Below are 12,695 nucleotides of genomic sequence, written 5' to 3'. Positions count from 1 at the left end.
GTATTGGTCCAGAAATTCTATGGGAGCTTATTTCTTCCATCTTAATGAGAGACAACATCTGCTGCTAAATAGCACCTCTGGCAAGAATATTGTCGTATGAATGAAGGAATGATAATCCAGACATCATTACCACCTACTTTCAATATACATAAAACCTCATTACTATAAGTCAACTTTGACTCATGGCAATCCTCCATATTTGTGCCAAGCTCCAGTGGCCTAGTGGCAAGATGCTGCCTCTGAAAACCCACTGGAGGGTCAGCTATGGGTCGGTTCAAACTCTATGATACACAACAGCAACATTCAAAAAAAAAGGTGATCCAACAGAGTGTAGAAAGTATTTAATATTATCATTACTATCAGCAAACCCAAAACCAAACTTGCTGCTATCAAGTCAGTTCCTATGCATGGTCATGGCAACCATCCAATGGGTCTCGAAGGCAGTAACTCTAAGTCAGAAGACTCCCTCTTCTTTCTCCTATGGAGTGGCTGGTAGATTCAAACTGCCAACCTTTTAGTTCACTGCCTAGAACATAGCACACTATACCAGCGGGGATCCTTGAATCTATTAGGCATTATAGCATCTATGTTCTGTTTTGTTAAGAAAGCTTAATACACAGAAAATATTTTTGAGACTTTTTTAGCAATGTTGATATTTACTGGTATTGTGATTGCTGAATTACTTCATTCAAGCAAAATAACTAACTAGTGTCTTCTTTCTGTGAGAGGCAGAAAACTCCATGGCTTTGGTCTTCTACTCAGTACATTTCTTTGTGATTTGTGATGACGCACATCCAAAAACAAATTTTGAATTTTAAAAAACGTTGCTTCTGTGTTGCTTTGGCCATTAACTGCTTTTACAGTAAAACATAGAGGCCTGTGCTGGATGAAATGTTTTACTCATTCAAAGATCAGTATTCTTTATGGCAAAGGATAATATTGGTATACTTCTAGCACATCTCTGTCATCATGTAACAGATCAAAACTCTAGGTAATTAGGGAAGACACACAGATGGACTATGGGTGCAGTTGTGCTCTCATAACATCAGGAGAACTCTCTCATAAAAATGAGCTGATGGGATATTTATGGCTCCAAATTTAATTCACTACCACAGAAATAGTTGCATCTGATTGAATAGCATTTTGAACATGTTCTTGCAAGTCTGATATCCATATTTTTATTTCTTGAGAACATTTTCTGGTGTGTGGTTATTGCTAAGGTGCCAGTGAGTCGACTGACCTATAGTGACCCAAAACAAATCTGAACCATGGTGGAATTGAATTTTGTGACTTAGTGATGCTTGAAGGAGATTTATTTAGTTCTTCTGTTCGACTTACAATTTAGTACAAATGTGTCAGGTAGGGAATTGCAAAATTAAGGAAGAGAGAGATATAGGATAGGGGCTAGATTAGGCTAAAGGCTATAGTGGTATCTTGGATATTGTTCAGGCAATGTGCTTACATGCAATTTGATTTTACATATGTGTAGCTCTGTCCATTAAACCTTGCCATTCTCTATTTTCATTGGTCTCTCTTCTTATGGAAGAACTCTTTCATGCCATAGGTACTGTGAACCCCTCCAAATGTGGCTGCCCCTTTGCCTTGAAGATGGCAGCCTGCCAGCTTCTCCTGGAGATTACCACCTTCCTGCGAGAGACCTTCTCGTGTCTGCCCAGACCTCGCACTGAGCCACTGGTGGTAAGTCAAGCATGCACGTTAAGCATCAGGTTACTTGCAATGACCAGACAGACATATGGCTAGATTTTAGTAGTTATACACTTTCCTCAAATGTGCAACTACCAAGTGGATAATATAAATACTCCATCAAGGACATTTCATATATAAAAAGAAATTCTCTTTTCCTGTTTGAAAAATAATCACTCTAATTTTGGCATAGAAATAAGTAAATATAACACTATTGGGTAAAAGAATTGATCACTGCCATTGGTCTACTAAGTGTAACGAGGAATCTATAGGTTTGTTTGCTCTGTAGAATAGTGAACTGTTTTATGAACAGTTTTATGATCAGTTTAATTCACTGATGAATTTTATGCATTTATTTTTTATATCTGCTTCTAAATCCATGTGGAAATGCCTATTCTAATATTATTTCTCATTTCAGTTATGAGTGAAAAATTCTTGTTTAAACCCTAAACATATTTCTATTCTTTGAGCATTTTTGAGGATTATGTGTGTGTGTGTGTGTGTGTGTATATATATATATATATACACACACACACATATATACATACATACATACATATATATGTAGAGGCCACACAAAGATGCATACCTTTACACATAAACACATGTACCAGAACCAGATAGGTTTAACCAAGGATATAAATCCTATACAAAAGCCAGGTATCTACACAGACAAAGAAGGAAAGTTTTAGAGTTGATTTTCTTTGGCCTTTAGTTTTCTAACAGGGCACTAACTTACCAGTGAGTCTGTCATCACAATAGCTTTCAGTCAGAAGTGAGAAACAAAATCAGTTGTTTTGCTTTTATTTAAAACAAGCCTTATACTACTGTCAAAATAAGAACTTTAACATGTCTAGTGCTTCCATTTAAGCAAAGTTTACCATCTACGGGTTGTCCTGATTTTTAGTCAGTTTAAACACATGCAGGATCATATCCCCATCTTGAGGAGGACGAGGAAAATAAATGCTCTGGTATCTCAGACTAGGAACACTTAGTTTCTTATACTTTAAAACACAAAATATATATTTTTAATTTACATATATTTATGGAAAGTAGCTGTACTTCAAGATCAACATGTTCACATTTAGACTGTGAAACTATAAAAATTGAACATTGAAAAACATCTACTCTCCTGACGTGACTATAAAGTTAGACCTTTAGTTTCCTGTACTGTCACATCCACTGGTATATTAAGAAATCTCTGTGAAAAGCAAACGAAAGTCACTACTCTGATTTATATTTGTATTTTAAAATGTGATACAATATCTGATCTATGCTGTCTCTATCAACATTCTAAATATACTTGTTATCTCTGCCAACTTTCCAATTACACTTGTCTTCAAAAAAGCACAGAAGAACCTCTTATTTTTTTTTTGTTGTTGTTGTTACAGCATCCTAAAAAGAGCACTGTAGATTATTTATATTTTCTTTGGGTTCCCATCTTAATATGTTTTAATATGATATGTTTATATTTTCCCCCTCTAACCCAGGTTCCTTTGTAATGCACCTCTTGTTCCAGATTAATTGTCATACCTATAATGCCTAGTCATTTATTCCTTTCAGATGGTCCTTCCCCTCACCTGTTCCAGTGACTGTTCATTATCTATCCACTCTTTTTGTGTTCCACCTTGCCACCCACCCATATCATTCATATTTTATAGCAGTACTTTTGCATTCAGACATCGACTGAACATGTAACCAGAACCCTTTGATAATAATGGGTAACTGGAATGCAAAAGTTTGGAACAGGGAAGAAGGATTAGTAGTTGGAAAGCATGGACTTGGTTACAGAAATGAGGCTGGAGAGAGAATGATAGAATTCTGTACAATCAATGAGCTGTTCATTGCAAACACCTCTTATAAGAAACATAAACAGCTACTATAAACATAGACTTCACCAGATGGTCTACACAGAAATCAGATTGACATCTGTGGAAGAAATTGTTGGAGAAGCTCAGTATTAGCTGTGAAACTAAACCAGGTGCTGATTGTGGAACAGACCATCAACACTCATATGCATGTTCAAAATGAAGCTAAAAGTATCAAATCAAATCCATAAGACCCAAAGCTTGACTTCAAGTCTATTCCATCAGAATTTGAAGATCATCTCGGAAACAGGTTGAAGCCTTGAGAACTAATGAGCAAAGACCAGATGAGCTGTGGGAGGATATCAATAATATCATTCATGAAGAATGCAGAAAGTCATCACAAAGATAGAGGTGAGAGAAAAGACCAAGATGAATGTCAGAAGGGACTCTGAATATTGTGCTACATTGCCAAGAAGCCAGAACAAAGGGGGAAATCAAGAAGTTAATGAACTGAATAGAAGATTTCAAAGGACAACTCAAGAAGACAAAGCAAAGTATTATAATGAAATGTGCAAGGAACAGGAATCAAAAAGTCAAAAGGGCAGAATACACTTAGCATTTCTTAAGCTAAAGGAACTAAAGAACAAATTCAACCCTGTTGTTGCAATATTTGAGGAAGCCGTGGGCAATATATTGAATGATCCAGGAAGCATTAAAAGACATGGAAAGAGTATACAGTCACTGTACTGAAAAGAATTGGTTGACACAGAAGAATTTTATGAAACAGAGTGTATAATTAAGAGGCAATGGGATGAAGGAGGAAGTTCAAGCTGCTTTGAAGGAGTTGGGAAAAAGCAAGGCCCCAGGAAATGATGGAATACCAATTGACACATTTCAGCAAACAGATGCTGCCCTGTACATACTCACCAGTTTACAGACTGGCCATTGACTGGAAGAAATCTTTATTTATTCCCATTCTAAGAAAAAGGAGACCTGACAGTATGTGGAAATTATCAAACAATATCAATAATATTACACACAAGCAAGATCCTACTGAAGATTATCCAAAACCAACTGCAACAGTATATCAGGAGAGAACTGCCAGATGTGCAGGCTGGGTTGAGAAGAGGCCATGGTATTAGGGACATTATATCCAGTGTTAGATAAACCTTTACTGAGAGCAGAAACTACCAAAGGAATGTCTGTCTGTGTTTCCTTGACTATGCAAAGGCATTTGACTGTGTGGATCACAACAAATTGTGACTAATCTTGAGATGAATGGGAATCCCAGAACACTTAATTATGCTCAAGCAAAAGCTATACTTGGACCAGGAAGCAGAAGTCAGAACAGAATAGGAAAACATTGCATCATTCAGGATCAGGAAAGTTATACACCAAAGATATATCCTGTCTCCATACCTTTTCAGTCTAGATGCAGAACAGATCATCTGGGGGGCTGGACTTAGTGAGGAGGAAAATGGCATCAGGATTGAAGGAAGACTCATCAACAATCTGCATTATGCAAATGACACAACTTTGCTTGCTGAAACTGAGGAGGATCTGAGGCATTTGCTGCAGAAGGTCAAGGACTGTAGTCTTCAATAAGTATTGAAGCTCAACATCAAGAAGACAAAGATTCTCACCACTGAACCGATGGGCAACTTCATGATAGATGGAGAAGAGATTGAGATTGTTAACAACTTCAGCAACACTCCTGACATTAGCAGTAAGAAAATCAAAAGAGAAATTGCTTTGGAAAAGTCTATTGTCAGGGACCTCTCTAGAATAGTGAAGAACAATGATATCAGTCTGGAGACTAAGGTGCACCTGATACAGACCATGGTCTTTGAAATTACTTCCTATGTGTCAGAGAGCTGGACAATGACTAAAGACAATAGACAAAGAAGAGATGCCTTTGAGTTGCAACACACGAGAAGGATGATGGACGGCCAGGAAAACAAACAGGTCAGTCCTGGAGAGGGTGAAATCAAGATGTTCCCTGGAGGCAAGGATTTTGAAACTCCTTCTCACATACTTTGAGCATGTGGCCAGAAGGGATCAGTCCTTGGAGAAGAACATCATGCTTGGAAGGGTAAACGGACAGCATAGGAGAGTAAGACCCCAGATGAGATGGATTGATACAGTAACTGCAGCAATAGGAGTTGGTGTGTCAGAATTAGTGACACTGGCTCAGGACAGGGAAGGATTCAGAGCTGCTATACATAGGGCTGCTATGCATCACAGGTGACTCAATGGTACATAACAACAATAACATACTATGACAGGTTTGGAAGCAGGAGTGGCATCCACTTCCTAAACAACATGCCTCCCGAAACTCTATGAAATTTGATAAATGTCAATAGTTATAGAAAGGCTTCAAGCCTTTTGTTCATAGGGTCGCAATGAGTCATGCTCGACTCGAAGGCAATAAACAACAACAACAATTGACTGTGCAAACCCACCCAAGTGTAATTTTTCCAACAGAAATAGGAAAATTATATTAATTAAAGATAGAGTCACGTAGTCGATTATTGTCATTTCGACCAAAAAAGGGTGCATCTGTAAAAAATAGGATTAGCAAACATTGTCTGGTGGATGTATTTACTATAACAAGGACAGCAACAACAACCAATATAACAGCTACTGAGGCTGTTTATGTACAACCAAACAGCTCATGGAATCTGCTTCCTTAGGTTCATGAGACATCCAGTTAACTGCCCTTATACAGTGCTTTTAAAATAGACCCTGAACATTATACTATCGTGCTGAGAAGCCAAAACAGAGGGCAGAAATGCTAATGTAGAATAGCTAAATAGAAGATTTCAAAGGGCAGTTCAAGAAGACAAAGCAAAATATTTCAATGGAATGTGCAGAGACCTACAAATTCAAGCCTCAAGTTGCAATACTTAGAGATACTATAGCAAAATCTTGAATGATCCAGGAAGTATCAAAAGGATATACCAAATTACCAAAGAAGATTGGCCAACACTGAAATACTTCAAGGAAGTACTATGTGATCAAGAGTTGATGGTAATTAAGGAAGAAATTCAACCTTCACTGAAGACACTGGTTAAAATAAGGCCCCAGGAATTGATGTGATACCAACTGACACATTTCAAATGTTACATGCAGCCATGAACGTGCTCACCAGTCTATGCCAGGAAATTGAGAGGACATCTGCTTGGCTGACCAACAGGAAGAGATCCATATTTGTTCCCATTCACAAGAAAGTTATTCAGCAGAATGTGAAAACTATTGAACAATGTCATTAATATCACGTGTACGCAAAATATTGCTCAAGATCATTAAAATATAGGATAGTACATAGACAGAAATCTGCCTGACATTCAAGCTGGATTTAGAAAAGGCTTTGACACTAAGGGTATCATTGCTGATGTCAAATGAATCCTGGCTGAAAGCAAAGAATACCAGAAAAATGTCTGTGTCTTTATTGACTATGCGAAGGCATTTGACTGTGTGGATGGTAATAAATTATGGCTAATATTGAGAAGAATGGAAATCCCAAAACACTTGGTTGTGCATATGCAAAACCTCTGCCTAGATCAAGAGGCTATTGCACTAACAGAGCAAGGTAACATACCACATGGTTTAAAATTAATAAAGGTGTGCATCAGGGTTGTATCCTTTCTCCATACCTATTCAATTTATTTGCTAAGAAAATTATTCAAGAAACAGGACTCTATGAATAGGAATATGGCATCAGGATTGAAGGAAGGCTCACTACTAACCTATAGCCTGAATCAAGCAAACTTTATTCCTCAAACTAACATCAATGCGCCTCAGTAATTTGGAGAGGTCCTTGACTTTACAGTTACCCAGTGAAATCCATCTCCTGATCTCCTTTCTGAATTAACCTTCTTAGCGCACAACCTTGCTTGCTGAAAGTGAAGAGGACTTGAACTACTTTGTGCAGAAGATCAAACACTACAGCTTTAAATATGAAGTTCATCTCAACAACAAGAAAATGAAAAGTTCTCACCAGTGAACTAATAGGCAATATCATAACAGTTGGAGAAAAGATTGAAACTGTCAATTACTTCATCTTACTTGGATCCACAATCAATACACTTGATATCAACAGTCAGCAGATCAGGAGACATGTTGTACTGGGAAAGCCTCAAGTCAGGAACCCTTCCAAATTATTGAGGTGCAGTGATGTCAATTTATTGGGCTAAGGTGTGCCTGATTCAGGTCATGGTCTCTTCAGTCACTTGCTATGCATCTGAGAACTGGACAATGAGCAAGAATGACAGAAGATCTAATCTACCAGATGCTCTGCTGGAGAAAGAGGGACAATCTCCTCCTTTACCAGTCAGATTCAATCTAATGGTTGTTGTTGTTATGTGCCATCGAGTCATTTGCGATTCATAGCAACCCTATCTACAAGAGCCCTAAATGCCATTCTATCCTGTGCCAACCTCGCTGTCTCAAACACATTCATTCCCACCACTCCACTCACAGAAACGATCCATCTCATCAAGGGTCTTCCTCTCCTGTGCTGTCCCTCCACTCTCCCAAACGTGATGTCCCTCTCCAAGGACCAGTCCCTCCTTGCAAAATATGTCCAAAATATGTCAGATGAAGCTTCAGAATCCTTGACTCCAGGGAACATTGTGGCTTTGCCCTCTCCAGGACAAACCTGTTTATTCTCCTAGCAGTCCATGGTATATTCAACATTCTTTTCCAGCACCACGACTCAAAGGCATCAATTCTCTAATTGCAAAGACTATAGCCTGGATCAGGCGCATGTTAGTCTCCAGCCTGACATCATTGCACTTCAGTACTCTTGAGAGGTCCCTCACAGCTGACTTTCCCAATGCAATTCATCTCCTGATTTCCTGGCTGCTGGTGCCAAGAGTGTTGACCGTGGAGCCAAGCAAACTGAAGCTGTGAACAATCTCAATCTCTTCGCCATCCATCCTGATGCTACCGATTGGTCCAGTGGTGAGAATTTTTGTCTTCTTGACATTGAGCCTCAGTCCATATTGAAGGCTGCAGTCCTTGACCCTCTGCAGTAAGTGCATGAGGTCCTCCTCAGTTTCAGCGAGCAGGGTTGTGTCATCTGCATAATGCAGATTGTTGCTAGATCGTCCACCAATCCTAACGCCACGCTTCTACTCATAGAGCCCAGCCTCTCGGATAATCTGCTCTGCATACAGGTTGAAAAGGTATGGAGATAGGACACATCCCTGGCGTACACCCTTCCCAATTTTGAACCATGCATTGTTGCCCTGCTCTGTTCTGACGACTGCCTCTTGGTCCAAGTATAGGTTTCACATTAGCACGATTAAATGTTCTGGGATTCCCATTCTTCTCAGAGTCAGCCACAGTTTGTTATGATCCACACAGTCAAATGCCTTTGCATAATCAATGAAACACAGATAGACATTCTTCTGGTATTCTCTGCTTTCAGCTAAGATCCATCAGTATTGACATGATTTGGATCCACGAGATGCTCTGCTGAAGAAGGAGGAGCAACCTCCTCCTGTGCCAGTCAGACCTGATGTAACGTTACACACAAAGAATAATAAAATAAAATTTAAAAAAATTAAGTATTTAGCGCTTCTATTTTACCTTTTAAGAATTCTGTTTTAGTAATATTTCTGCTCTACCTTTTAGTGTATTTCTATTCTGCTTCCTAGTTCTTTGCATATTTCCTGGAGTCTTACTATCTTATTAGTAGCTGCCGTTGTTGTTGGTTGGTGCCCTCTAGTTGAGTGTGACTCATGCTGTTGCTGTGAACACTAGCTCTGAACCCTGACCTCTTACGTGCCGTCCTCTTCATCTCTGACACACTTGAGTCCATTTCTGCAGTCACTGTGGCAATCCACAGTCATTGAGAGTCTTTCTCTTTAATTAACCTGCCACCTTTCCAAGCCCTGTCCTACCAACATGTCCAAAAATGTGAGACAGAGTATTGCCATCCTTGCTAAGGAGCCCTCTGGCTGCACTTTCTCAAAGACATATCTGTTTGTTCCTCTGACAGTCCATGGATATTGTTTCCAAGCACTGCAACTGAAAGGCATTGATTCTTCTCTGTCATCCTTAATTCACTGTCCAGGTCTCAAATGCAAAGTAAGTGACTGAAAAGACCTTGGCGTGATATGGCTGTTCTTTAGTACTTTGGAGAGGTACTGGTATCTTCAAACTCTTATTGCTTTTCTTAGTACTTTGGAGAAGTTCTTGACAACAGACTTTCCCAGTGTAATATGTCTTTTGATTTCTTGACTGCCGGTATCAAGGATGTTGATTTTGGATCCAAGTAAGATGAAATTGTTGGAAATGTCAATCTTTCCCTATCGATCATGTTGTTGCCTATTGACATAGAAGTGAGTGTTTTGTCTTCTTGATGTTGAGATGTAATCCATATTGGAGGCTTTAATCTCTGATCTTCTGCCATGTTTCAAGTCTTCCTCACTTTCAACAAGCAAAATTATGTAATCTTCATAGCACAGGTTGTGGACAAGTCAAGGGCATGATAATAGGTGTCTCTTCACCTACAAGAAGAAGAAGAAAGGTTCCTGAGTAGGAAGATGATATTGAATGACTGGCTGATTGTGCCCATAAATAACTGCTTCCTTTACCATCAGATGAGAATTGGATGATTCTTAGTCATTATTACCGACCGTTTTGAGCAAAGAGCCCATAGAAGACTGCTGGAAAAAAGGCAAAATGCAGAATGGAATCTCAAATTCTCATGAACTCCAGGCTTTCTTTAGCCAGAGAGAGTGGATGAACCCTGACATCATTGCCCAGAGATAATCTTTAAACCTTAAACCAAAAATATTTCCTGAAATAATCTTGAAACTGGAGAGTAATTTAGCTTAATTAGTAAGAAAGTTGTGCCTTGCACATCATGCTCTTTAAGAATTTATTAATGACCTCAAATTGGCAATAACAACCCATAAGATTAAATAGGGAATTTAGGCAATGAGTTCGTGTTAATGTTGTTATTAGGTGCCACCAAGTTGAGTATGACTCATAGTGACCTAAAGAGCGATGCATCTGAACCCTGTCCAGTCCTGTGTCATTCTCACTTTTTCTGACATCCTTGTGCCCATTGCTATAGTAACTGTGTCAGTCTGTCTCACTGAGGGTCTTGCTCTCTTTTGCCAACCCTCTAACTTTCTAACTATAATGTGCCCTTCCAAGAAAGAGTCTCTACTAAGAGCATTCCCCAAGTATGTGAAATGGAGCTTTGTCACTCTGCAGATCAGAGGAGGGGAGTGGGCCCATGCCACCAATTGGAGGCTCTGTAACACCAGCGAGAAGTGCACTCCTTTGAACAATTAACCATCCAAGATCAAAAGAACCACATTCACGTAGAGATGAAACTCTAAAGGTAGGAAAGAAAGACTAATGGAAATGGAAAACACAGGAAAGAAGTGGAAAGAGTATTGTTCTAATCTGAGGATTGTAATCAGTGTCATGGAACATAATATATGTGAATGGTTGAATGGAAAATTTTATTTCTTTATAAAGTTTCACTCAAAAACAGTAAAAAGCTAATAAAAATGTGTTGCTGTGTTGTTGTTGTTAAGTGCTGTTGAGTCACAGGCGACTCATGGTGACCCTATGAACGAAGGTCCTGGACACCTCCTGCATAACTTTTGTCCTTTCTCCAGGTTCATAGGGTTTCTGGAGGCAAGCTATTATGGAAGTGGATGCCACTCCTGCTTCCAAGCTTGTTTTAATTGGGGAGCTCCACCAAACACTGTCCACCATGGGTAACCATTCTCGCATTTGACACATTAGTGTCAGTCACAGTGTTCAGCTTCACAGCAACCATGAGTTACCTCTGTACAGCAAGTGGACATACCAGGGTTACACGACCTAGATGAATAAAATAAAATATAAAGTTGCTAAATATATGTTTTTGCCAACTTAGTGTTTTCTTTGATTTCTAGGTGCAATTTAGTATGTTTGTGCGAGGGTTTTTTTCTGCAATGCAACATTTTCTGTTAGCAATTTTATTTATCTTTTTTGTAAGGATTACAAATTATGTCTAGAAAAGGGAAAGTTGCCAGTTTTGCAAGATATATTGCCTAAAAATGCAGGATAATCAAATAATCTCTATTAACTACCAAAGTTGAGAACAATAAAGAAATAGTTTGAAAAGACTATTTTGCTTGTTAAAGAACTCCTATTAAAATATTTCCGCATTGATTTATTGACTGCAAATGCCAGATGACCAGACAGCACAGAATTTAAAACGTTGTGCTCATTCAATATATGGATTAATCCACAACAATGTAGAAAAAAGATCCTAAGAAGATCTCCATCCATCTTTGCTTTTCATGAGGGAAAATAGCTTATTGTGTGCTTTTCTGGAAGACTATTCTTGGGGCTGTGTCAAAAGTGCAGGCAGGGTGTAACAAATCAGGTGATTTAAAAAAAATTTTTTAATGCAAGTGTTCCTGAAGTTAAAATAAACAAACCAGTAGCAAAAGACAGCTCTCCTGAGAATTAAGATTGGCCTGAAAATTATCTCAAGGTTGTATAATCATTGCAAGGGCAAAGGGGTGATGAGGGGATTTATGTATTGTGACAGAGACCCAGCATTTACATTGAAAATAATTTTCTGAAACAAAAGAAAGTAATAGCTGAGAAAAGAGCAGAAGGCCAGGGGATCCTACAGGGAAAAGAGGTGGAAGCAGAGGAGTGAGGATGGGTAGGGATGAAATCACATGGTCACACAATTTGGTTAGTGGAGAGAGAGGGTGAAGGAAATGGGAAAAATCCAGTGGGGACTTGAAAAGATGGGGTATGCTGGGCATAGTCCAATGGTGATTAATTTTATAAAACACAACATATGGGAATGATTGTATGAAACATAATGTCAATGAAAGAAAGTGGAGAGGGGGAATTTACATCATTAGAAAGCCCTGAGTGTCAAGGGACTGACGTGCTAAATTGCATAAACTGAACTGAATTTGTTCTCGCTGTTTTGAGAAAAAAAATTTAAAAAAAAAAAAAAAAAGAGGAGACTGGAACAGTCCAAGGTATCCTCATGCAAGGGGTTACTTTAAGATTAGCTTTGAAGATAGGTAAGATTTTTTTTTTAATGTTCAAAAAAATATTTATTTATAAAAAATAAAATGGGATAAGTTTATGCTGAGAAATGCAGCAATAAATACAGTGTAGGAAACAGAGCAATTCTAT

General features: G+C 38.6%; 1 protein-coding gene across 1 annotated transcript in view; it reads left to right on the top strand.

The window, feature by feature from the left end:
* Nucleotides 1–12,695, top strand: part of UNC80 (unc-80 homolog (C. elegans)) — a 295,977-nt gene that overhangs the window by 155,947 nt on the left and 127,335 nt on the right. The window contains exon 25 of the mRNA XM_006891958.1: nucleotides 1,565–1,698. Coding sequence (XP_006892020.1) covers nucleotides 1,565–1,698 — 134 coding nt within the window. The remainder of the gene's footprint in view (nucleotides 1–1,564; nucleotides 1,699–12,695) is intronic.

The sequence above is a fragment of the Elephantulus edwardii genome, unplaced genomic scaffold (genome assembly GCF_000299155.1).
Source record: "Elephantulus edwardii isolate Elephantulus edwardi_28Jun2011 unplaced genomic scaffold, EleEdw1.0 scaffold00106, whole genome shotgun sequence".
Taxonomy (NCBI): Eukaryota; Metazoa; Chordata; class Mammalia; order Macroscelidea; family Macroscelididae; genus Elephantulus; species Elephantulus edwardii.
This window is presented reverse-complemented; position numbering and strand designations above follow the sequence as displayed.